Raw genomic sequence first — 27,817 nt, forward strand, 5'->3', positions numbered from 1 at the left:
AATAAAAATGGTCATGAACAGGTGAGAAAATTAAATTTTTAATTTCAAGGTAAACTGTGCCTTTAAGGTCTCCATCTCCTCTCCATGGCCCATGTGCTGCAGGGAAACTGATTGGCCAGTTCTACACATGTTGAGGCTTTCCTGACTGAGGGGTTGAAGAAAAAGCCCAGGCTCAGAGTGAGATGTAGCTTTACCCAGCCCAGTTGGAGTACCCAGAATGCTTTTCTACCCTTGGTCTGGCCACTCCCAAGTATATTACATTATGCCATAAAATCAAGATTGTTAATTAAATAAGACAATTTTAAAGATATTTTTTTCAATCGTCCTTTATGCGTAGTTGTCCTCCCTTTCTTGAAAAGGATACTAGAGGCGGCGACAGGCTAAATATCTGAGCATACAGATACCATACAATTTACAGAAAGATTAAACAGAGGCCAAATCATAGGTTTGCCACATAGACAAAAAAAAAAGCACAAACTGCATTAAGTACAAAACAGTTGTAGTGGTCAAAAATATCATACATTTATCTGTACAATTTAACAATACGAATAACAGACTGTGGACTTGGACTTGGCCACCACCCCCACACAAACAAATCAAAAACAAATCTCCTTTGAAATATGACCAGAAGTGTAAAAAAACGTTGATAAAGTGCACCTGTTAAACATGGACATGAAAAAGCATTTAAAAATGATAGGTCAACATAATGCGACGCGTTATGCCACCAAAAAGACTTTCGAAAACAACAATCAAACAAGCAGCTCCCCCAGCACTAGCTTGCAGGGCAAATGTTAACTGGAATGTATCCTTTGGTGATCAGAAATTAATAAAGTGTGATTATGATGGAACGATGACTAACGATGGGCTACAAATGATGTCATGCATATGCATAGTAAGCATATCAGAATTCTGAACTTGTATTTCTGCACCTGTCTAGCTTAATAGAATCACAGGAAACGATTTGAAATCCACATCAGAACACTTCCACATCTGAAGCGTTTCTCAGATTTTAGTAGAATGCAAAACTAATAGATCGGTTAAAATAAAAGTACACCGAGTATGCAGAATAATACATGATTAGGTTTACTAATATTACTAATAACACCACATTAACCAAGCAAGGTATATTTCTCCATCTCTTTCTTTTGATTTGACCTCCAGAGAAAGAGAAATGTCCTTCCACAGAGGTTAAGACGTGTTCAAAACCTCAATACAACAACCGAAAGACCCTGCACAGTATGATTAAGGCTTCGCACTACTTCAACATGGCTACCTTTCAGAGATCCCTTCACATCCAGCAGCATTTCACACCAAACAAACTTCCTTGAAATGTTCACAAAATGCTTTATCTACCTCAAACTGGGTTAGAGTTATCTGTAAAAAGAGAGAGTCAATTCGAGTAGGCCTACTGGTGGCATTATCGCATGTTCAGTCATGCACTAGACTTGTCATACTTGTTAAAAATGAAGAACTAATAATAATCATACAGTGTCCATATAGCACATTTAGCCCTGTCAAAAACCCCTATGGTTCTTTTTCAGTAGTAAATAACAGTTGCCCTTCTCATATCACACTTGGGTTCTTGCCAAAAGCTGATTTCAGAACTACAATTTTCATTTGGATCTGCATTCCACAAGTTTTAATCTGGATCCTCGACACGTAAGAGTTTGGTTCTAAAACATACTGCTAGAACAAACGCATATTGTTATGGTTGCATTTTTTCTTTGAGAAGAATGGAATGGTTTTGTTCAAGGGCTCCTCCTCTCTTCGTGTCTTCCTCCATTTCTTCTTCCTCCCAGGCCCAGCCCGTAGGTTCAAAGTCCGCTCGACTGGTGCCCGTCCTGCATGCTCCTCCAGTGTGTTAGGACACACCACCCAATGTCAACACATCAAAGCAGACATCACATACACGCACAGGTTTGTTCAGGTCAAATTTGATGATGGGGATCTCCTTTATAGAGCACTTATGGCAGAGCAGACGCCCACAATGGCGGCTAAGAGAGAAAGAAAAAGACAAAAGAATGAGTTATTAGGTTACAGGACAAGGGAGGATGACAAAAAGTAAACCTCATCAATGGAGAGAAAGAATGGTGTATTCACAATGAAAGGTGAATCACAAAAGGTCTTTATAATGGTAAAAGGACTGAAACAACATTGCCTACATACCAGTGATGTTTCCTGGTGGTGACTCCAAATTTGGTCATACATTCAAAGCAGTTTGAACCATCACACCACGGGGGCTCTTTGGATAGCATATCTGAACCGTTTAAAACGTGATACACAAGACTGGTTATATATAACTACTACCAGCATCATAAATGTCTCGGAAACACTAAACCTGCATCACTTACCTAGTAGACGGAACAGAAGCTGCTTAGTGGCAACCTGATAGTTGAAGATGTTGATGCCCTGGTTGTTAGTAACACCAAGTCGAGCTCCAGCCCTCACAATGGCACGACACAGGTTAGCGTTTCCTTTTATGTATGCCAACAGAAGCACTGCAAGGAGAAAAACATCAACTATCATTAAAAAAAAAAATTGCTATTATTAGGGAAAATGATCAATTGAAAAATGCACATTGCATATAATTGGTAGTACTTCACCGACCTGTGTTCCCTTCATTGTCGGGTTTATCCAGGGGATACTCAGGCATGCATTCCAAAAACAGCTCAAAAATGGCTGCTGCGTTCTCTTTCCCATACTGGCCAAGGACATGCATGGGGGATTGACCTCTAGAGAGAAGAAAAGAAGGCAAAACTATTAAAGCTAGAGTGAACGTCAATGAATAGTGCTCATTTTTTATACATTTGTGGAGTATGATATTCAGAGCCAAACCTGAGATTATAGGCCTCTGCATCTATGTTGGACTCGGTGAGTAGAGCACGCACATTATTCAGACGCCCCTGCATCACGGCCAGATGAAGTGCTATTAGAAGGAAATACAAAGAAATTATAGAAATGGAATTTATTCCTACAGGAATATTATAATAGATGTACATTTTGCGCAAATATTTTACTGATTTACACTGACTACTGAGCCCTTTTACTGCAAGTGTAGCACAATAGTCTACCATTGTTTCCATTCTCATCTACTGCAGTGAAATCAACGCCATTCTCGATCAGGACAGAGCAGATTGTGGAAAGATCCTGTTGTGCAGCGAGATGCAGCGCCGTCTGACGATGCTTGGTCAACTCGTTTACTTTAGCACCAGCCAAAAGCTGCAATCCACACATACATCAGAGAAAACATAAATGTGTGTTGCAGTTCTTGACTTGGAAATAAAACTAAAAAAAGAATTATCTTTGCTTTACCAGATTTCTGACAATGATCTCTGATCCCGCCTGTACGGCCAGGTGTAGAGGGGAAAGTTTGGCACTGTCCTGCACTCTGGAGTTCACGTTGGCCTGTACACTAATGAGAAAGAGCACACTCTCTATGTCAGAGTTCTGCACGGCAACATGCAGGAAGTTGCGACCTTTGTTGTCCACCTAGACAAAGAGAGAGAACGTTTATCCAGTGGCTTGTGACATCACATATATAGAAACAATGTGGAGTAATTTAATCTTTGTCTGTGGATATAATATGGCCCATGCACCTGTTCAGCAGCGCCAGGCTCTCTCTTTAGGATGGCTTCAGCAGCCTTATTGTTCTTATGGGTCATGGCACAGGCAAATGGTGTCATGCCTTGTCGGTCTCGAATATTCAACCGGATTTCTGGGTGGGAGATGAGTAGCTGGATGATGACGTTTTGCTGGTTGCTGATGGCGACATGGATGGGAGCACGACCCTCTGAATCCTGCATACAGAGAAATGGATACTGCAGCTATCAGGGCATTTTAACCTGTGTGTGCATGGAACATATCTGCATAAAGCCCCTGTTAAATTGCGTTTTGTCATCTACAGAAAAAGAGAGAAGAGAGAGAGAGAGTGTGAATGTATGCATCTATAAGAACCTGTGCGTTCACAGTGGCTCCGAACTCCAAAAGGCACTGCGCCACCTCCTCCAGACCCCAGGACGCAGCCAGATGCAGTGGGCTCTGTCCGTCTCTCGCCTCCTCATCTCCCTCACCGTTAGGACCAGGCCTCCTCGGGCTGTTCACATCACAGCCACTGAAAACACATGTTGAGATCAGTGACATGGAAATTAAACTTTTACTTAGTCACTTTTTGGAATGTCTGTCCAGTTATTATTAAGTTACGTTCATTTATATATGTAAATGATTATTTGGAATTAATTTGATCAATTTAACTGGCATAAAATGCAATTAAACAGATTATAGACATGACTATTGACAATTCAGTTATAGGATATTATCCCTGTTATAGGACTATTTTCATTTTGACTTTTGGAGTATTGCAGAAAATAAGTTCAGAGACTTCACAAAGGAACAAATTGGATGGATTCTTAAGTCTAAATGAAGTTAAACGCTAACTCTAGGATATATAACTAAACCACACTTTCAACAATCATTAAGCATCCGTCAACTCTTTCGGTCTTTATTAAAAACAACTTCCCCCTGAAAGTTTGGGTTAGAATAATTTGCAATTATAAACATAACGAGGCCGTGAAAGCAGACAAGTGAGTAGATGATATTAAAGGTAATCAGCAATAAATGTAGTCCCATTTAGCCACTTTTTTGGCCTTTATTATGACACTTTACAAGGGGGTATTATGTTGTAGAATAAAACCTGAAAATATGTGTTGAGCACAGAACTTATTTTTAGCATTTCACCAAAAATAAATGTCAAAAATTGACTTCAGGGTGATGGAAACGGAAGTGCTAAAATGCAAACTTATTTCTGGATTTTGGCCTACAAAAATTTAATCCTGTAGCATGCTCTAGAAATGAAGCTAATGAAGTACCACCAATCAGTTAGTGTTTTGCATTGAAAATGTCAAATTGATGACCTGTCATGCTCATGTTTTACAATGCAAATCCTGCTCAGAAGCAAGATAAAATAAGGAGAGGTTTTGCAAACCTGCGTATAAGGAAGCAGGCAGTGATCTCGTTGTTCTCATCGATGGCTCTGTGGAGAAGAGTTTGATGACAACCTCCAGGCCCTGAACTCCAACAGGTTGCATCACACCCGTGCCTGACCTAAGCCAAAAATTATCAAGTCAAATCAACTCGTATTAGACAAGCATTATTTTTTAACCAAAATATGGAAAATAAATGTTTTAAGATCAACAATATATTAAATGAAGTTAAAACGATAGAAAACGGGAAATGGAAAAATGTTCTCACCAGTGTGGAAGCTATGTCCTCCAAACCATTTTCTAGAGCCAGCCAGAGCGGAGGATCACCCTTCTCATCCACCACTGACATGTCTGCGCCTCTTGTGCAGATGGCGTCCACTACTAAAGGAAGCTGGTTACTGATGGCCAACTGTAAAGCCGTCTGCCCCTCCTGGGTCCTAAAACAAAGCATGATTTGTAGTTTGAGGATTTGTTTAAAAAAAATTAGCTTTTATAGCTATTATGTGTGTCAACTTTTTCCGCAATAGCTATTTTTGGGAAACAGAGGGGGGATAGGATTGAGACACACTGCAAGCAGGACTCAAACCCTCATTGCTGACATTAACAGCACAGCTCAACATGTCTGGGGGATGTATGCTAACCAACGTTTTGGTAGGTGTTGTACCTGACGTTGATGTCAGCCTGGTGTTCCAGCAGGAAGAGGGCGCTCTTGCTGTCCTGTCTCTTTATGGCCATGTGCAGTAGTGTCTGTCCATCAGACATGGTGTCATTAATGGCTGCTCCAGAACCCAGCAGCTGTGCGGCGATAGTGTGCATACCTAGTGATGTAAATAAGAAAGTAACGTGAAAAACTGAATGATCTGCGTGAGCAGTGAACCCACAGGAGGAGTTTTTTAACAGAACCCACCAGTCCAGAGTGCGAGACCCAGAACAGTCTGATCCATCGAGTCTTTCAAACTGAAGTCAGGGATGATCTGCAGATTGTTGGTGGCATGTAGTGTATTGGCTATGGCAGATGGAGCAAAAATGAACTTATGAGTGACAAGAGATGGTACGGCTGCATAGATAAGCTCTCAAATCAAACATCCTCGCACATCCCTCACCTTTCTGCTCTAATATGACAGACACCACATCTGGGTGGTTGTGAATGATTGCCAGGTGGAGCGGACTTTGCAAGGAGACTCCTTGGCTTTTCTCGACTCCATCAGGCAGGGGGCTGTCAGTCTGCAGGTTAGGATTCGCCCCCTGCTGGAGCAACTCTGCTGTTAGCCCCGCCAAGCCACAACGGCAAGCAGTATGGAGGGGGGTCTCACCCTAAAAAAGAAAATTTGATCATTTTATAATATATATATATATATATATATATATATATATATATATATATATATATATATATATATATATATATATATGGCTGCATTTATTTGCCATAAATACAGTAAAACCGTTATATTGCAGAATATTATTACAATAGAAAATAACTTTTCTATTAGAAAATGTAATTTATTCCCTAACTTCAGCCATAACGCCATTCTTCAATGTCACATGATCCATGGTGCCTCAAGAAACATTTCTTGTGATTATCAATGTTGAAAACAGTTGCACAATCTGAAGCTCAAAATAAGAGCATTTATTTGAATTTGAAATCTTTTGTAACATTACGAGTGTCTTAACTGTCACTTTTTGAACAATTTAATGCATCCTTGCTGAAAATAAAAAAATGTCTTAATTAAAATAATTTCTTAAAAAAAGAAAAGAAAAATACATTCTTCCTGAGCTCAAAATTCTGAAAGGTAATGTAGTAATGTATAATATATATATATATTTTTATTGTTTTGATGACTACACTATTATTCTGTAACATGTGACAGACTCACCCATTTGTTAGTGTGATTAACTTTAGCTCCATGTGTGGCCAGGAAGATAGCAGCCGCTTCACTTCCTGTGATAGCTGCTCTCTGCATGAGGCAGTTACCTGAGGAAGAGATGTTGTGATTAACAGCTACGAAAGTAGTAATGACTAAAAAAAAAAAAACACAGATCAACTTTTTATAGGGTGCAGGACGTGTGGTACCGTTAGCGTCTGGTGCATCAGGATTGCTCCCTCTCTGTATGAGCCGTGCTGCGAAACTGTTCTCATCAAATGAGGTTCCGTTCACAACAGGAGCTTCATCGTCAAAAGGGTTGACGGAGGGGTCAGAGGCCACAGTGATGTACTGCAGAGCCAGCCACAGTGCAGTGCTGCCTTCATGGTCTTTCAGCTCCAGGTCCAACCTACGCATGAAGGGGAGGATTTGCAGTGTTACACAAGGGAAACAAGAAAAGGACAAGGGGTAGAGCCATGCTGCTGAAACAGTACAAGTAGTATACCATTTTATTAACTACAAAAATAATTTCAGATCATTCGTTTAGAAAATGAGATCCATGTTTAAGCTTACTGTTTGCATTGCAGCAGCTGGTTAAAGACCGGCTCATTTCCTGACACCACAGCCTCATGTAGTGGCGTCCTATGAAAATAACCGAGTCATGGAATACAATGAATAAGTTTTACCGCCATAAACATAGTAATTATGCAGAAGAAGCCCTTGATTAATTGTTACCCACCGTCCTTTGCTGTTTTGCATGTTTGGGTTGGCACCAGCTTTAAGCAAAGCCTCAGCGATGTGGGCCATGCCAGCCATAACTTCACCACTGTGTTTTTTAGGGTTGAAAGAGCAGACCAGGTGCAGAGGCGTCTCCACTGCCCCCACTGTGGCAGCGTTCACCTGTGCGGAGTGACGGATCAGAAAAGTGGAGGCAAACTCATCTCCTAAAAAGACAAGGAGAGAGAAACCCACAAGACAGAGAGAGTACTTAGACCAACAAAAGAAACATAATAATTCTTAAAAGATTCTTGATGGATTTCAAAGTTTCAGCAGCATTCTTTTGCAGCTGTAGGTGGCTTTATGTCAACTTCAAATTCTTGGTAAATGTGCCACATTCAGTTTTTCCCTCTGGCCAAATACAAACACTCTTCACCTCTCTGGATGGCCTTGTGTAGAAGACTCCAGCCGCTCTGGTCCACCATGTCTACATCTGCTTTGTTGTTGACCAGTGTGGTGGCGATGCTCTCCAGCTTTTTGGACAGAGCCAGACCCAGCGCCAAGTCTCCATTATTATCCAGCTCATTCAGCTTTCCAGGTAACTTGGGAATGAGATAAAAGGAATATGATAACACTTTATTTTAAGGACTAATTATCATTGTTAGCTAGCATGCATATTACTAGCATATTGGCTGTTTTATTCTTGCAAAGCACATATTTATGCCTTATTCTGCATGACCATATTTTAGATCCCTTAATGCTACTCCATACCTAAACTTGAATGGTTAGTCCACCCAAAAAAGAAAATCAGGCTGCGTTTTACTCTCCTCAGAGGCATCCTAGGTGTATATGTCTTACTCTGAAGAATCCAGTCAGAGGTATATTCAAATTGTTTTTGATCGTTCCAGCTATATCATTGCAGTTAATGAGTGTTGCATTCCTTCAATCCAAAAGAAGTTAAAATAAAAAGTGCCCTTCCATAAAAAATTAAAAACAAAGTGTCTTACATACCTCCGGGTTGTGAACAAAGGCAACTTCAGGCATTTTTGTAAGAAGAATATCCATATTCAAAAGTAATAATCACTTTAATCTTGCTTGCGCCAACAGTTGTACACAGAAGCAGCTCCAGGCGGATGACGTATGAGGTCAGCGTTGCACATGCGCTGGTGAGTCTTGTGAAAACCAACGTTTGTTTAACAGGAGCAAAGGAAGCAAAATTTCCTTACTTTAGCAAAGGAAAACCAGTCTCCTCTTGCCTTATATCGAAATCCTCTGACATAGTATTTTTTTTCAAATACTTGATTTGTACTTTTATTTAGGAACACGTGCGTCACTTTTGAGCTGTGCATGCGCCAAGCTGACCTCATACATCATTCCCCTGCAGCTGGTACCATTTACAACAGATTCAAGTGTTTATTAAGTTTTGAATGTGGATATTTGCATCGATTCCCTACAGGAGGCCTTTGTTCACCCACAGAGCCCTGTGAGACACTTTTTATTTCACGTCTTTTTGACTGAATCAATGCAACACCCTCTGACTGCAATAAAAGAGCTTGAAAGATCAAAGACAATTTTTAATATAACTCCGAATGGATCCGTCTGAAAGAAGAAAGTCATACACACCTAGGATGCCTCAGGGATGAGTAAAACGCAGCCTGATTTGTATTTTTGGGTGAACTAACACTTAAACAACTATCTTATTAACTATTAATAAGTAGCAGCAAATTAGGGGTTTATTGAGGCAAAAGTCATAGTTAATCGTGAGAATTGGACGTTAAAATAAAGTCTGGCAAGACTTTTTCCTAATCAATTTGCCATGCAAGCTTAATAGTAGAGAATCATACATTTATTAGTGGAGGAAATGTGACTAAATCCAGCAGAGTATGTTGTAAAAATATAAATAATAGATACATTTTACATAATAGTTTCACACATTGTTGGTCTTATGCGTGTAATTCAAAATATAATTAGTAATATTTCTAATTATTTTATACTAAATTATTTAAATATCATGTTTGGTGACCACTTGTTATCCAGGCTGATGAAAACATTAAACAAACCAAAAACATGACCTGATATGATTGGTTTTCAATCACTGTATATATAGCAGTAACACGTCTTTGATTTAGTGCTGGCTTTTTACCTGGGCGTCCATCTCTATCAGATAAAGGAAGACCACATCTTCTCGTTCTACTTTAATTGCTTTGTGAAGGGGGTACTCGGTCTTGGATTTGATCATCTTATAGAGCAGCTGAGCATCCATAGTACTGAAGTCCTCTTTCCGAAGATCGTCCTGTTTCAGAGGGTAAAGAAGTACATATTAAACATTTAAGCATTTATTCATCAGGAAAACTCCATTTTACATGGATACAGACTCAAAAATGATAAAATAGAAATGCCTTGCATAACGATTTCCTCCTTTAAAACAGCAGGTGACGACTTAATTATTCAAATCTCAAATTCAATATTTCAATTGAACAAAATCAAATGTTCAAATTCTACGTCTAGTTCTTGATGAAGGTCTGTTAAACCCATATCGATGTGTTCACTCTGAGGAGAGGTTTCATTTATCATCCCGGTCATAAACATAACCTTCAGAATCAATCTTTACGCCTTGTGTGGATTTACAAGGAGTCATAAGGGAGACTCCAAACATCAAGGACAACAAGAAGACTTTTGAATGGAAAGAATGAAATGGAGGAAGGCTATTTTCCATAGTGAATCTGTCAGGTTATTAATCAATGTTTATTTTATTAATGCTGATAAAACGATGCCTAGTACTTTAGTGTATTATGAAATGAACAGCTATGTGTATCTATAGAGAGAATTCCACATCTGATGAGTCTGTGGAGGACGTGGATGATGACTCACCCAGTGACTGGCAATGATTTCTCCACAATAGTTCATCAGTGTTGTGGCGTCCAGCTCTTCAGCGGTCTGGTAGAATCTGATACAGTTCCTCACGTTCACTGATGACATCACTCCTTTCTCACATCTGCATTTGAAAAACAATTTATGCTGCTTATTCTTTAACACTAACAATTCCATTTTATATACCGTATTTTCCGGACTATAAGTCGCACTTTTTTCATAGTTTAGCTGGTCCTGCGACTTATAGTCAGGTCCGACTTATTTATCAAAATTAATTTGACATGAACCGAGAGAAATTAACCAATAGAAAACACTACCGTCTACCGCCGCGAGAGGGCGCTCTCTCGCGTCGGTAGACGGTAATCTTGCGGCGGTAGACGGTAATGTTTCTCTTGGTGCTTGTTTCTAAATAAATGCGACTTATAGTACAGTGCGACTTATATATGTTTTTTTCCTCATCATGACGTATTTTTGGACTGATGCAACTTATACTCAGGTGCGACTTATAGTCCGAAAAATACAGTAGGTTAATATACTAAGTCCTCCTTCCATTTTCTGGTTTTCACATTATATATATATATATATATATATATATAACATTGAAAAGTTTGGGATCAGTATGATTTCATTAAAGAAATTGATATTTACACAGCACATTAAATTGATCAAAAGTGACTGTAAAAACATGCATAACGTTACTAAAATTGATCAAAGAAAGTTATTCTATAGTCCCAGTAGCAAAGAATAAAAGCATGAAAGCACAAAACATATAGGCTGTTTGCCTGCCATTTAGCAACTGCTTTAATCCAAAGTGACTTAAAGCAAACCTATTGATGGGAGAGGATTACGTACTTGATTCATGGGCACTTTGATGATGGGGGCATCACCTGAACTCTCCAGTTTATCTAGAAGTCTCTTTCAGGTTAATGCCAGGTAAAAAGAGCACAAGCTTTCAGGGTGACCTCTATTTAATTTGATGAGTATGACTCAGTGATGGACCAGAGTGACTAAAAAATTATGGCTGGTTGCATATGCAAACGCTTCATTAATCAAGTGTAATTAATTTGGTGATTCATCACCAAAAGCCTTTGTGCTTCACATCAATCCATGCTGAGGGGTGCTCTATATACCTGTAGTTGATACTCTTAAATGTTGAGTGATTGATAACAGCAGTTACATGTTGAAATTTTAGCTAGTGAATCACAATGAGATCTATCCAGTCAATTGTATCTGTTATTCTAAAGACACCATTCCCACCTTTCTCGCAGAAGATGGAGCTGGAAGCGGTTGGCCAGCTTCATCAGGTTGATGAGGAAGCCATCGTCTCCACTCAACTCCAGATCGTCCGTGTACGCCCAGCGCAGCATTGCCATGGCAACCTCTGGCTTGGCATCTAGGAAGTCACATGGGGAAGCACAGGAGAGAATCAAACAACAGGTTCAGTTTTGAGGGATCTGACGCGGTTGCATACTGCATTAGAACAATAAGGAAAGAAACCAGCCAAACAAACAAAATCTTGACATCCTCCATTGCAAGTGCAGGTTGGAGGAAACACAGAAACCATTGTTACCTGAGAGGTCCAGTTCTGTGGTGGAGGACAGGTTGGCCAAGCTCCAGATTTCACTCCGAGCAGCCAGCACAAATTTATGAGCACTGAGCCTCTGCTCTCCAATCTTCACCTTCAGATCACTAGGAGAACAAAAAAAAAATCTTGTCATAATGACTTTACACAGCATTCCTGTGAAATATGCAGAAATCATCTACCATATCATAGTATGTATTATGTAACGGTCTCAGAGGTCAGATCTGAGACAACAGACTGGGCTCAAATCTCAGATGGATCATTTTGTAACCTCATAAGAACATGGTGCAATACGAAGAAATACAACTGTAATACAGTTTCCTAAATTTACAAACCAAGGAGACATATTAAACCCCTTTTCAGCCAGCTTTAAAGCACTTAGAAGCAAAATTAAACTGCAAACCAAACCTTTACTACCTTAGTGGTAGCAAATATTCAAATCAAGACAAAGTCACGGACAAACTTAAATATTTCAATAACTGTGTGAATCTTATAAAAACTGAAGATTTGAATAAAACTTTCTAGGTCATATTTCACAAAAACAAAGACAAAATAATATTTTATATATATATGTGGTCTTTTTAATAAAAATACATTTTATACATTTAACTAAAGGATCCTGTAAGCGCATTAATTTATCCCCCTTTACTCATACTGCACAAAAATTAAAAAAAAAAATTATTGCTAAGGTTTGCATATGGTGGTGCATTCTTAATGACAACTGAGCTTTCCTTATAATATATACTATTACTAAAATAAGAAATATCCCAATATATTGCTTACAGTGCTTGCTTACAGTATCGCAACATATATTTTTTCACATGCAGTGGAAATAAATGGAAAAGAAATTGACAAAAACACATTTAACTTGTGCATCTATATGATATTTCTGTTTTGCCTCTGTGCTTTATTATGACCTCATCTAACAGTACGTGTCGCTTCATGTCCAGTGCTCACCTGTACAGCTCCTGCTGATAAAGGTCAGCCACGATGGCCAGCAGGCGGCTGATGAAGGAGTCACTGGCCTGGGAGGTGGAACCGGGGAGAGAGGCCTGGGCAGCCAACACGGAGCAGCGCCTCTCTGTCTCCACCAGCTTCTGCTGCATCTTCACATACTCCTGCCTCAGCAGAGCAAGGTGCTTCTGCAATTTCTGCACCTCCTCTGCGGGCATGTTGGAAACGATGAAGAGATGAGAAGGAGTGGAACACAAGGAATAAGCAGATGGGGTACAAGGAGAGAATAAGGAAAAATGGATGAATAAACCAAGAAGTGAAAAGACATGTGATTGGTAATAGAAAAGGGAAGTGGAAATGCCATGAAGAAGAAAGAGAGAGGGACAAAACACAGATTTCACATGAAAACTGCTGACACAGACAGACTTCCTAACCACGCTCAGGGGAAGAGAAGTGGACCACCGATTATATGGGAGCAGAACTGTCTTTCTGCATTCTGACAAGTAAAAGCTGATTCAACATGGTCTAATTCATGAACAACAAACACCAGAGTTCAAATACACCATCAGAATCCATCTCACTCCACTCAAAACACACAATAACAACTTTACACTCGCCATCCTCAATGTGGGAATGGCCTTGGATCTGTAACTAGGGGATGTCACAGCTTAACCTACATTCCAACACGGGCCGCTTCCTTCCTCTTTCCTTGAATTTATTTCAGTCTCTCCAGAATGCTGAGGCTACACTTTGCCATGGCACCACATTAGCTCAGGTACTGAGAAAGCTGGCCTAATAATGTGTCATTTGACATCTAGGAAAATCTTTGAATGTTCCTAAAAACAGAATGCAGCACCTGGGAGTAATATACTATACAGAAGCTGTAATTTTTGTGAAAAGAAAAGTCTACCTAGTCATTAAGACTGTGTGGTGTAAGCGAAGGATTAGCATGTTTTCAGTTTAATATGTGAGCCATTTGCCTTTAGCCTAGATTCAAGAATCCAGTGTCCTAAGCAAATCAACAACTCCGAGCTGTCCAAATAGGTCCAATAAAGTATTTAAAAAGCTCATCAGCCAATCAGATGACAGGAAACCTTGTGAGGCAATAAGCTGCTTGCAATACCTACAAGCATTTACAAGACCTACTGAATTACACAATGAATTCAGACGAAGAATAAATCATTCTCGACTTTCTGGATATTGTGCAATTATCATATAATAAATTGTTCTAGTAATTTAGATTTAGAAATGGATACACCCTTATAAAATGTATCATCGCTTCAACAAACACTTGTCACTCTGGTTGCTAACACAATACAGTTGGTCTAGCCTGTTATTAGCATCCTCGTTTGGTAAAAAGAAGTGGAAAAAAAAATCGTGAAAGCGTTTTTAAGCTGTTTGAAAATGTCGTCATTTAAATGCATTTTTATTTAACAGCATGTTGAGGAAAGATAAAGACGTGAGATGTCACACATGAGCTGATAAAAGTAACGGTTGCAACCGCCAGTTGCGATGTCTCTGTATGCAAGCAAGATGTGTGCAAATTATCCATATAGACAACATGACAGAACTAGCCTATACATTTATTTGACTGTTATATCCATGTCATGTTATATACTCAAATACATCACGTGCAATACATTTACATATTTAATAGCCAGTTTGCATGTGCAGGTGAATTTCTCATTAAAGATTACGAAGATCAGGATAAAAGAATGAAAGGGGAAATTCTGATCAGAAATGACTTGAAAGCAAAATTACAACACCATGTTCTGTGCTAAATGCAACTGAAGACATATTTTAGAAAAGGCATTTATTGGATATTTCTTTACGTAAGACATCAAATCACCCGGCAAATTATCACTACCACCGCCCAGCCCACCACCTGACTTGCAACCAGTTAGCTGGAAAAATATCTAAGCAATAATGTGGTTCATTTCAGGCTTACGCGATTTGTATTACCAATTGGCTGTGGTGATACCAATTAAATGCATTAATAGGCCAGCACATAGTGTAGAGATACAACCGCTGTATGTGTTAAACAGCAAGGGCGTAAAAAAATAAGAAAGAAACCATTCTCATACCTTCCGCCATGTTGGATCCGTAGCTGGTCGCCTAATACCGCGAGAGACCGCGGGAGGAAGGTTTTGATTTGGGAGGAGCGCGTGCGCGTGTCTGTGTCGAAGCAAACAACGAGCCAAAGCTACATTACGTTTATAAAGTGCATTACAAATGACAGATTAAGTAATGTCTGTTTGTCAAGTAAACCAATTGTATATGGTGTCTTTAATATGCGCTCTCATTTAAGTTTCATTTTGACCAGTCAGATAAATTATGGATAGGAACTACATTTAGATTAATGCCCTCTTTTGGCTTACATCAAACCATTTCTAAAAAAAATAAATAAATAAAAAAAACACAATACAACCTTTCAGCCAATGTTAATGTTAAATTGCCATGTCTTGAAGAATAATTTTACTAAAAAGCACATTTGTAGTTCTGCTGGAATGCTGCTGAATGGACGAGTGTCATAAAACATTCAAGTTTTGGGCAACACTTTGAACTGAACAGACAGCACACGCAAACAAGTATTGGAAAAAAAATTATATTTTAGAAGAATTCACTAGAGGTGACAACTTCCATAACATGAAAAATATACATCGGTATTTTGTCTTTGTACATTAGGCAAAAGAACTGTAGTAGTCTGTCAGAGCCAGAATAAAATTAACCAGAGAATTAAAGATTGTTGGAGGAGAATGGGATACAGGCATGCACGCACACACACACACCTCTGCTCAATCGTCCTTAAACACACACACACACACACACACACACCTCATCTGAAATCCCAGAAACTGTTTGCAAGAGATCTACATTTAAAGCATGGGTAAGAAACCTATCAAAGAAACCACACAAAACAGATGTCAAACCGAAAAAAAGGGGGAAAAAATCTGCTCTGATACAAGTGAAAATCTTTACTAGAAATCATATAGCAATATCCAATTTTAATATGTCCGCATATAATGTGGGCAAAGCAGAGTTATTGCTACACCAAAATAATTCAGAATGCTGGTATAAGAGGGTTATGAAAAATACCTCACATTCACACAAGCTTGAGAGGAGGTTGAGCAGTTCTTAAACATGCTCCTCCCTTTAGCTCCTGTTTGGTGCGGGGCACATAAGCCAAACAATTTAATTTGGAGGCACTTTTGAAAACAAAAGAGAGTTTAAAACATGCAGAAAAAAAGAAAAATCACATCTGATGGGTTTCCTTGTTGTTGTCTCCACGCCGCAAATGGACAAAACAAGAGAAAAGATGAAAACCTGACACTCAGAAAGCAGTCATGGTTTCAACTGAAATAAAAGCACCCCCCACCCACCCCATTTAAAAATCAGTCAGTGAAATAACATCATGACCCCTAATTAATAAGAAAATGACCGTGCTTTACAGCTATTTTACCTGAAATGTCCCAATTAAGAAAACCTTCCAACATGATGAGCATGCTTTGGATCCTAATGATAGCTTACCCCTGCCTTCCCCAACCTAAAACTGGATAGTTTGAGTGAGAAATGCCAAAGACGACATTTGTTCAAACTGACAACAGGTATGTGAGGCCACTTTGCACCTGTAGCAGATCTGATGCACACTAGATGTGAGGCAGCAGAAGGGGGAGGGCGGGAGAGGAACTATAGTTCTCTAAAAAAAACTTTACATGATTTCACATTCTAACTACAGAACTTCTATTTTATTTGGTACTAAGTCTTGCTGGATGGATAGGAACAAGTTATTATATATTATCCGGTTTTTATGTCTGTGCTATGTACACATCTTTACAATCTCTTCCTGAAAAGTTGTATCAGTTCATAGACTTGAGAAAAGAAAAAAAAAAAGAAAAAAAAAGTAATTAAGTTTTTTTTCTTCTTTTTTTTGTTGGCACTTGCTTGGCGTGTTCTGTCAGCATCTGTGATGGCCTTATGTTCTATTGCAGCCTATTAATGCCAGTCTGTTCCTGCCAACATTCAATGAAAACCAGTCCAGCAATAGGGTGGTAGAGTGCAAGAAAACAGTGCCATGTTGTTTCTCAACTGGAGACCTGTGAAAGACACAGACAGAGATATCAGAGATATTTCAACCAATGTCAGAACATAAATCAACCAAATGCCAGACTAACTAGACTCTTAAGCCCCGTTCACACCAAGTACGATAACTATAAAGAAAACGATATTAGCGTCCACACCAGTGAACGATATCGTCTGTTTATTCTGAGCGCACATGCGTCTGCCGCTTTAAATTCTCGAGCTCATTACAGCAGGATTGATTCTGATTGGTTGGCAATGTTTGTATCATTCATCAACTGGAAAAAAATCGTTCTGAAAATTATTCCAACGATACCGTTTCTCTATGCCTTCATTGACTGTTTAATATTGAGAACGATTTTAGAACTATATCTTTATTGTTATCTTTATAGTTATCGTGCTTGGTGTGAACGGGCCTTTAGACATGCAAAGCCTTCAAAAGTTTAAAAAGTAAAAAAAAAAAAATATATATATATCAGCAAATTCAATATTTTAAAAGCTGTGTTTGATGTCAGTTTAAAAAAAATAAAATTAATACTCTTATTCATGCATTATGTAGATCAAGTGTGGCACTAAAACATAAGGTTTCAAAATATTTTTTTAAATTAAGTATCGATTTAACAAAAAATACAAAATAAAAGTGCATCACATTTTCCAACGAAATAAAGCAGTTTTAATACTGTTTAACAATGCTTTGTTAAACATGTTTTCAACCATGATAATAAAGTTTTTTTTAAGAAACTTTTTTTTATTTTTTTTACTACCAGCATAATATAATGATCTCTGAACAATCACAGGACACTGAAGACTGGAGTAATGGCTGATTATAATTATTTTATGTATTTTTTATCAAATAAACGCAGCCTAGGTGAGCATAACAAACATTGGTGGTTTCCCACCAAACCCAAACTGTATGTAAACCGTATCAAAGCAAACTGCCACTGTGTAAATAAGAGGTAAAAAGTGCAAACATTTCATAGGCCCTGAGAGTTCTATAGGGTCTATGGCTTTCCTAAGACTGTTACCTAACAAAATCCCGTACTGAACCTCTATTTTTAACAAGCCTCAAGAACCTGCTCTAACAGGTTAGCTCACAACATTACTAAAACACAACTCTACTCAGACAGACAAAAGCTCTATTCGCAGGGTATCAGCCCTGTATGAGAAGGTGAGGCAATAGAGGAATTGTGTGATTTTAATCCTGTATAACTTGCAGGTAATATTTTCCTGACTCTCTATGTAATGTGTGTTCACACAGAGATACATTTTAAATGCATAATTTACCTTAGTAAGTTTATAAATAAAAAAAAAACCTACATGAAAAACCACAGGTAAAAAGCATTCAAGTGTAAATTACCATGCTAATAAAAAGCCTTCTACCCACATCTAGTGTGAACGTGGACTACAGCTGCCTTTCTCAAGGATAAAACCCCATTCAGCTAAGGGGCAGCTTTAAAACTGTTCTTTGGATTTTCTGGTTCTGTGCTTGTGAGTTGTCAATCAATCAAACAGTCAGTCAGTCAATCAGTCAAGTTGGGGAAAATAAAAATGGTCACAAGACTTTAGTAGTAAAGAGAAATGGTAAAAGTCCACTTGCTTACCCTGAAAATAGTGAAGCTACAAGCTGCTAGATGAATATCACTCGAAGGCCGTCTCTTGGCTGTTTCTTACACAGCGGGCAACTTTTCTTTTGAATTCACCATGTCTGTCTTCCCGCCACTCTTTCTGAAATATTAAATGGATAAAAATAAATTCAGGTAAAAAATATCTTTTTAGATTAAATGTAACTTATCTCATTTATAACTGTCGAAAAGTACATGCATCTTAAAATATTTATTAATAAACATCTACAGTCTGTCAAGTTCCGTAGGCTCAACTAGTGAGAATCAAACTTACTGCTGCATCAACGTTGGCAGGGGAATCTCCATTGGGGTCAGCTAGCATAGAGATGACGCTAATCATGATGGTCTCTACAGTGTGGATAGGGAGCCAGCGCTCTTCTGGTTTCTCATAGCCATATTTATCCTCCCCTGGTTCGTGTAATATCGAAATACAAACATCTCCATTCTTGTCAACTGCAAACAATACAAAGAGAAGACATAAGATTTGATGTCAGTTATCTCAGACCCTTACAGTAAGCCACATTTTCTATTTAATTGAATTTAATAGACCACCATAAATCATAAATATGGTCTGAAAGCATTATTAAATTACCATTATTAATGGCTAACAATAACACACAAGCTGAATTCACAATGCTAGGTGTTAGTTTAAGTCCGAGAGAGCTGCATTAATCAATTCCAGAAACATTACTGAGCTCAGCTTAGAATCATGGATGTTTAAATTCTGTGGAAATCTTAAAAAAAAAAAAAAAAAGCTTCAACTGAATGTTGGGATGAGCCAATACTTACCATTTGGATGCCATATTTCTGTTATGAACTTCATTTTAGGAGGCCTGAGGGGATAGTCTTTGGGAAATGTAAGATGGGCTTTAAAGACACCACCCTCACTATAAACAGAAAAAACATAGCAGGCTTAAAGTATTATTCAGCAGCAATATTGTGGCAGTACATTCTTTATACAGAGTGTATTCAAACGTTTTGCATATACAGTTGGTATAGAAAAGAATCACACCCCTTTAAAATAATCCTTTTTTTTTTTTGCTTTGCAGTATGAAATGAAGACAGACACAGTTTGTGTTTTATCAAGCTGTTTTTACTCAGTGCAACTTATAACATCCAAGAGAAAGATATAGCAAAAAAGGATCACTCCCTCCTTTTCATTGGTACATAAAGGCATCTGACTTTCAACTGTGATCAGCTGTGGTCATTTTGATTAGCTCAGCATGAAAAGAGCTTTCCTAGACCATTTCAGTCTTTGGTAGTGCAACTGAAGCAAACAATCAACTATGGGTGGCATTGGCAAAAGCTGTCAAAAGAAGTCTGGGATAAAGTTGTGGTCAGGCACAAGTCAGGAGATGGATACAATTATTATTATTAAAGGGGGGGGGGGGTGAAATGCTCGTTTTCACTCAATATCCTGTTAATCTTGAGTACCTATAGAGTAGTACTGCATCCTTCATAACTCCAAAAAGTCTTTATTTTTATTATATTCATAAGAGAAAGATAGTCTGTACCGATTTTTCCCGGAAAAACACGAGCGCCTAGAGGCGTGACGTGTGGGCGGAGCTAAAGAATCACGAGCGCCAGTAAGCTTTTGCGTTGAGAGCATCTGGAAGCTGTGACACAGATCCAGAGGCTGAAATTTAACAAGAGCAGCATCAGCAAAGGCGGTATGCTATGTGGTATGTACTGAAACTGTATATATTTGCTTAGCGGTTTTGGAAAATGACTAAGTTCCACTTTATGAAGTCTTTTTTTTTTTTTTTTTTTTTTTTTTTTTAAGCTGTACATGTGGAAAGTGCAGTTTGAGGACAACATCGCATGTTGTTTACTTGATGTGCTTACGGGCTGATAGCTAAGTTAACAACACAGATATATTTGAAGCAGTTTTACTCACCGCATGTGGTTCCAACACACGATCGTGACCCTTTTCCGTTGGGACTGCATTATCCTTAAGAAATAAACAATGTGCAATCCGAAATGCAGGGAACAAACAAAAACACTTGCACAACTCCGTTGATGCTCTGTAAAAATAAACTCCATCCACTGGTCCCTTAATGCGTTTCTCTTTTGGTAATCGGTGCAGGGTTGTCTTGCCCTGGCAACCAAAAACACACTTCTTTTGTGACTTTTCGCGACGCTCTCGCTCTGATCAGGCTGTGCTCAGCCTCTCAGTGCTCTGCTATACGGGAGCGTGCGCTCTTCCGGCAAAAGAGCGCGCACTTAGGACCCATATAAGGAAATTCCACTCCATCTAACGTCACACAGAGCCATACTCGAAAAAAACTTTCCGAAACTTGTGACAAACCGGAAGAGTTTTTTTTGGAACAAAAATACTCCTTCAAACGTACAACTTAATTTTTGAAACTTTGTCCATGTTTAGCATGGGAATCCAACTCTTTAACAGTGTAAAAAACTCAGTATGCATGAAATAGCATTTCACCCCCCCTTTAATTTAATTCAAAAAGCTTTATCAATGCCTAGAAGAACAGTGAAGTCTATTATTAAGAAGTGGAAGGTATTTGGTACAACACAGACCCTCCCTGGTTCAGGACATCTCTCAAAACTCTCCTTCTCCTTGCTTTGTCATATAGTGTCTCTCTCAGTGAAAAAAAGGGACACACATTTTACTGATATTAGTGAAAGTCATGACATTTGCCAAGTATAGTAACCCATATTCGGAATTGGTGCTCTGCATTTAACCCATCCGAGTGCACACACACACAGCAGTGAGAAGTACAACTCCTGCCAGCACCGAGTCTTGAACCTGCGACCTTCAGGTAACTAGTCCAAGTCTCTAACCATAAGGCCACAGCTGCCGAATGTGTGTCAAATAATGTCATTTGACGAATGTTCTTATGAGGAAGCATCCCAGCCACAAACTACAATAGTTCACTATGAATTCAATGGAAATTATATTAAACAATTTATTGGGTAATGTGTAATGGTTGTCCACTCACATGATCCCAATATGAATCACTTTACTATAATTAAAAATCTTATGAAGTTATGGGATTTCTTTTGATAAAATACATCATTAAAGGGGGGGTGAAATGCTATTTCATGCATACTGAGTTTTTACACTGTTAAAGAGTTGGATTCCCATGCTAAACATGGACAAAGTTCTTCAAACTTCTGCCGGAAGAGAGCGTGCTCCCGTATAGCAGAGCACTGAGAGGCTGAGCACAGACATTCACTGATCAGAGCGAGAGCGTCACGAAAAGTCACAAAAGAAGTGTGTTTTTGGTTGCCAGGGCAAGACAACCCTGCACAGATTACCAAAAGACAAACAGCATTAAGGGACCAGTGGATGGAGTTTGTTTTTACAGAGCATCAACGGAGTTGTGCAAGTGTTTTTGTTTGTTCCCTGCATTTCGAAGATGCTTGTTTTACAAACAAGGCCCAGTTTGACGCTGGATTTGCACATCGTTTATTTCTTAAGGATAATGCAGTCCCAACGAAAAAGGGTCACGATCGTGTGTTGGAACCGCATGCAGTGAGTAAAACTGCTTCAAATATCTCTGTGTTGTTAACTTAGCTATCGGCGAGTAAGCACATCAAGTAAACAACACGCGATGTTGTCATCAAACTACACTTTCCACATGTACAGCTTAAAAAAAAAAAAAAAAAAAAAAAAACAAAGATTGTTGTTAAATTTCAGCCTCTGGATCTGTGTCACAGCTTCCACATGCTCTCAACTCAAAAGCCTACTGGCACTCGTGATTCTTTAGCTCCGCCCACACATCACGTCTCTAGGCGCTCGTGTTTTTCCGGGAAAAATCGGTACAGACTATCTTTCTCTTATGAATATAATAAAAATAAAGACTTTTTGGAGTTATGAAGGATGCAGTACTACTCTATAGGTACTCAAGATTAACAGGATATTGAGTGAAAACGAGCATTTCACCCCCCCTTTAAATATAATTATATTTGGGTAACAGTGAAATTATGGTTACAATTAGCTTCAAACTACACATGACAATGAATGTTGACAACACTTTTACTTAAGTCACTAACAATCACCACAGTGTGTTTGTAACAACGTCTGACTGCAAACCAGTGTAGATTTTAGTCAAATTGTGAGGCATAAATATATTGTTGGTGACATTTTAGAAGAGTTTTATAGGGAAGATACACAATTACAACATCTGTGGTAGGTGAAGGGAAAGTTATTTATGAAAAACCTTGCAGGGGCTAGCCTCCTTTCTGATACATCAACCAATTATCATAGAGACATAAATTATGTGATATTAGTTTGAACATCTCCCACTGTGCTGATAACGTACAAAGTACTTATGAGTAGCAATACTTAATATTTGATTGGCAACAGATTTTCCAAGCTTTCATTCAAACAGTATATATATATATATATATATAAAAAATAAAAGGGAGAATGCGCCAAAGCTGAATACAAGCTAATGTTATAGCAGTTGGCTCTTTTAACAAAGACTTTTAAGAAGGGATGGGTGTTTGCTGATAAGATAAGTGAAGTTATTATCTTGCTGTGTCATTTTCTTTGTTTTCTGACTAAATGCAACCAAAAAGCCATTTTAAAGTGGTTAAGCCAATAACAATAATAATAATAATAATAATATTAATCGTCAGCGACCCCTAGACCAATTCAATTAGTGTGCCTCCTCCATCTTAAAACCCACAAGCCACCATTGCAAGATTGTAATAAGTAAAGTAATAATATTACTTTCAAAAGGTGTAACTAGTAACAAGTAATAAATTACATTTTTGGAGTAACAAGCCCATTGGCCCAACACTGATCATAATTCAACTCGAATTCATAAGCAATTGCAGGATAAAATTAAAAAAAGCAAAAATGTTTCTCCAAATATACCTGGGCGACCCACCCAAGTAAACTATGTGTGGGAAACACTGCTGGCAGAAATCCAATACAGCTTGCCATCCAAATAACAGCATTCCTATGGTAAAGCATGGAGATGGTAATATCATGTTATGGGGGTGTTTCTCTACAGCAGGGACTCGATCACTTGTCAGGATATAATTGAAAAAAATGGATTGGGCAAAATACTGTCAAAAATACCAAAGTTATTTTGAAAAACGTTAGTAGACGAACAGTTGATGGGCACCATTAACTTCCATAGTATTTCATTGACTACTATGGAAGTCAGTGGTTCCCCTTCACCTTTTGAAATACTAGCATTTTTCAAAATATCTTCTTTTGTGTTCAACAGAAGAAAGAAACCAAAAGGTTTGGAACTAGTGGAGGTTGAGTAAATGATGACATTCAGGAAGAGAACTACTCCTTTAATACATTCTTTAACTGATGGCTCATAACAACATAAGTAAGCAAGTAATTATGTGACATGTCATTTAATAAGACAGCAAAAAGACTTACTAGAGTGTATCAGGAGGACCAATTATTAGCACTTCCCATCTGTAGAGGTCATTATCATCTATCAAACCGGCTGAGAAACCTTCCACAGGATTTTTATTCAGTTCTGTCAGGAAAATAGGACATGAAGATACTGATTAGCCATTTTATATGACAAAGAGAAAAGCAAATGTTGCATGCCAGGTCAAAAGGGGCATTTGTGGTTTCACATGGTTGTTGACAGAATGGCCTACAACCATGGTTGCAAAACCAAAACAGTTTTCACATCTGTGCAGCATTTCAGACAAGAAATGACCAATTTGTCTTTTTTGTTATCAGATCAACCAGCTGAGTCTGAAGCCAAAGAACATCAGCCTGTGCCTCTAGACTAATACACTCTGCCTGAACTTCTGTGTTCTTACAAGAGAGAGGAAAATAAAATCACCGGACCACCTTGTTGACAAAAACAAGCTGACAGTTGGGTTAATCCAGTCATATAGATAGGTGTCATTTTTAAATCACTAAGACAGTCTGGTATTCTTACTTTTCAATGCAGTCTGACTCTGAATAAATGACTCCATTTAAATCACAATTACAACAAACCTAATCTTGATGTTATAGAACTGATTCTTGTTTTCATTGCATAGAAACACCAAACAGTTACTCTTATGGGCGGCTCACACCAAAGAAAATAACTATAACATTGACAAACATTGCAATTCTATGAGAATAAGTCCAAACCACAACTACAATGACAGAAACAATATCACTAAAATTACTTCCAGAACATTTTGTCCAGCTGATGAATGCTAAAAAACATTGAGAACCAGTCAGAATCCACCCGACTTTAAAGAACTTGAGAATGTAAAGCAGCAGACGGCAAGTAATATACAAAACGTTATTGTGGACTAGGGATGCTCATATTGACCGTTTAACCGTTAACCGAAAGTAAACATTTTGACCGATTAATACTATCAGTTAAACGGTTTAAAACGTCCTTTTTTTTTTTTTTTTTTTGCTGCATGGTTTAAAAATAAAATAGCCTACTATATAGCTTATATTTATTAACTCACGGAGCGCGTCGGCACCCGAGCAAGGGAAGCAAAATGAAGCGAGCGAAAAGAAGCACTGTGTGGGATCATTTTAACAGAAAGGGCGACAATGTTACCTGTAAAGTATGCGGCGCTGTATTAAAATACAGCAGTAGCACAAGTACGATTTACGAAGCAAACACCCACGCGCTTCGAGTAATGAAGGGCAACAAACACTGCCCTCCATGTTATCAGGGAGAAGATGCGATGCACGGCGATCTGAGGAGATAACGCACTGATTATCCAGAAGCAGAGGTTGACATCTATATGAGAGATGATCCTCCTTCTCTGGATATTAATCCTCTTGACTGGTGGAAAGCAAATGAAAGGCGCTTCCCGAAGCTGGCCACTAGCGAGACGTTACCAGTGTATTCCCGGTACAACTGTCCCATCGGAGAGGGTGTTTTCTGCCGCGGGTCTAACTGTCAAAAGGCTGCGCTACAGACTGACCCCACATCACATTGATATGTTGCTTTTTTCAAATAAAAATTAGACAAGGAGTTGAGGTAGGGCTGCTATTTTTATTTAACGGTAAATCTTAGTCTAAACGAAAAAAAATTCCCGGTTTTTGAAAGCTTCATTCAAACGGATTCAGTGTTTTCTTTTTGTCATCTTAATTTGTTAATTATTTAAGTTTAAAAAATATATTTAGTGTAGGCCTATTGTGTTTTTTATTTGTAAATTTTTTATTCTATTTTTCTCACTGTCAGAAATGCTGCAGGTGCGTGGACATTTTAACTGAAACCGGTTCTGTATGCTGCTGCTGTTTGCACGTTAAAATAAACCCTTTTATATATAAAACATTTTTTTTATTTTTTTAAAGGGTCACAGATACGCGTCAATTTTATTTGTATTTAATGCCAATTCAATATTATAATCTTATCAGTTAACGGTTAATAATCGATTAACGAGCGGCGGTTGTCGGTCAGGAAAATTAATCGAAATGAGCATCCCTATTGTGGACACCAATATAGTTATCTTGGTAGTTATGGTCCTTGTTGTGAACAGGCCTCAACTTCCAACACATTAAGTTAAAATCTCACAAGTTGTGCCCACATTTCCCTGGCCCGTATCCTTACAATCCTGCATAATGGATGTTGTGATGCTTTTGTTGCCTCAGAGGGTTCACTGAGTTTAGAACAAGGCCGATGAGTTCACCATGCTGGTCCTGCAGAAAGGAGACAACCAAAACAGCGCCGATTCCCTGAAACAGTCAATCAGCCACAAGGCCACCTCAGAACCTGACGCCATGACAGGCCCAGGGTGCCGCTCACCCTGCCGACCCTTGGAAAGAAACAGGCGAGTTGCCTCCATGAGTGTGTAAAATGAGTCATGGGGGGGTGGGGGTTGCTTGAGTTGTCTATGGACGCAATCAGACAGCTGTCATAAACCTACTCATTTTTAAACATGGCCTGATATGTACATCTGGTTTAAATCAAGAACTCACGTAATCTGCTTAGTTTGACCCCTTTACAACACATTCACTTCACTGGCTGCACTGCGCAAAAGGGGCCCAGCGAAGAAATCCTCTGGCTTGAGCGGAGTAAAGCTGACACTCACGGATCATGTTGCTCAGTTTGTACTGCACAAAGAAAATGAGAAACGAACTAATAACAGCATATTTCGTATACTAGCAATAAATAAAGAGAGAGAGAGAGGTTGGTGTCATACGTGTATATACATGTATTACGACAATGTAGTTGAACTGGGGGTTTCTTATTCTCGCTGTACCGGTGTGCTGGTGTTCAAACAGCAGCCATCAATTTATTAGCTTAGCCTGTTAGCCAGCCTAGAAAAAACAAAGGGATTTGATCACCCCGCTGCGGGGCCATGGCACACAATGTACGGCTTCGAAATCCCACATTTGAGGCTTGTGAGAACAAAATTGGTTTGACGTATCACGATAAGATGGTGAACACAAACGGAGCCAATGACAGAGTTTCTCTGCGTTAATGAGACTGCTTGTGCGCCGGTGTACATTCGTCCGGACACAGATGTCAAAACACGGGCTAGCCGACTGCGAACGGCCCCGCTGGAGTGATACGGACGAAACTGCCTGACATTTATACATTTACGTCTACTAACTGAATAAACTCAAAAAATGTTATGTTATTTTTAATTGCATCTTAACGGCTCTCAGATTCATATTCAAACATTTGTTGAACCAAAACAGCATTTAAAAATAACAAAAGAAAGCAAGAGTTAGCCTTTAGCCGGATAGTTTAGCTGCTAACGAATGCTTCAAGGCAAATACAGCGCTCGTTAGCAGCTAAAGTAGCGGCTAACGGCTAACACCTCAGTCTCGACTGCACTGGCAGGCTAAATGTTCACCGGTTCGTTAGCCTGGTTTTGCCAACAGCCTTTGAAAAATTACCTGCTAGCTGTCTTCTGAGTAACAGTGCTGATTGGGGCTCCGTCATGTTTTTATAAGTTATATTCTAGGTCGACAGCTCGTTCACTTGGGAGAAAATATGTTTGAATTATCTTGCTCGTTTTTCCGTCTCTGCTCTAACGCTAGTCCGTTTTACTCAACATTCTGATCCAGTGTGCGCATGCGCTCTGCTCTCTGTGAGGCCGCGAGGAGAGCGCGCTCCAGGGATACTTTTATGGGCGGAGGATTCGCGCTCGTCTCGAACACATATACTTGTTAATTATAACAAAAAGCAATGTCTTTGTCTGCGAAATTCTGGGCACTCCATTGTCGTTGAGTCACCA

The 27,817-nt window shown here is 38.8% G+C and overlaps 2 protein-coding genes across 3 annotated transcripts; both read right to left on the bottom strand.

Moving 5' to 3' along the window:
- Positions 1-308: 308 nt before the first annotated feature.
- Positions 309-15,414, bottom strand: LOC128007837 (rabankyrin-5). Its single transcript, XM_052592836.1, has 25 exons — positions 15,053-15,414; positions 12,972-13,176; positions 12,003-12,121; positions 11,690-11,825; positions 10,433-10,556; positions 9,705-9,854; positions 7,998-8,163; positions 7,584-7,788; positions 7,418-7,486; positions 7,054-7,253; positions 6,857-6,954; positions 6,083-6,293; positions 5,887-5,985; positions 5,644-5,797; positions 5,248-5,416; positions 4,982-5,100; positions 3,955-4,111; positions 3,597-3,797; positions 3,313-3,489; positions 3,072-3,219; positions 2,836-2,926; positions 2,608-2,732; positions 2,352-2,498; positions 2,167-2,257; positions 309-1,994 (listed from the first exon to the last, which is right to left on the bottom strand). The coding sequence occupies exons 1-25, from the start codon at positions 15,060-15,062 to the stop codon at positions 1,862-1,864; spliced, it is 3,504 nt and encodes a 1,167-aa protein (XP_052448796.1). The 5' UTR covers positions 15,063-15,414; the 3' UTR covers positions 309-1,861.
- Positions 15,415-15,557: 143 nt separating this feature from the next.
- LOC128007853 (ubiquitin-conjugating enzyme E2 G1-like) lies at positions 15,558-27,686 on the bottom strand. 2 transcript variants are annotated; one of them, XM_052592838.1, is made up of 8 exons: positions 27,477-27,685; positions 26,774-26,891; positions 26,550-26,684; positions 24,036-24,138; positions 19,457-19,554; positions 18,942-19,120; positions 18,647-18,770; positions 15,558-17,062 (listed from the first exon to the last, which is right to left on the bottom strand). In XM_052592838.1, the coding sequence occupies exons 3-7, from the start codon at positions 26,581-26,583 to the stop codon at positions 18,684-18,686; spliced, it is 501 nt and encodes a 166-aa protein (XP_052448798.1). In that variant the 5' UTR covers positions 26,584-26,684; positions 26,774-26,891; positions 27,477-27,685; the 3' UTR covers positions 15,558-17,062; positions 18,647-18,683. The 2 variants fall into 2 exon arrangements, with proteins under 2 accessions (XP_052448798.1, XP_052448797.1); XM_052592837.1 differs by lacking the exons at positions 26,550-26,684; positions 26,774-26,891 and having other exon boundaries at positions 27,477-27,686.
- Positions 27,687-27,817: the final 131 nt, after the last annotated feature.

Source organism: Carassius gibelio, chromosome A5 (assembly GCF_023724105.1).
Source record: "Carassius gibelio isolate Cgi1373 ecotype wild population from Czech Republic chromosome A5, carGib1.2-hapl.c, whole genome shotgun sequence".
In the NCBI taxonomy this organism is placed as follows: Eukaryota; Metazoa; Chordata; class Actinopteri; order Cypriniformes; family Cyprinidae; genus Carassius; species Carassius gibelio.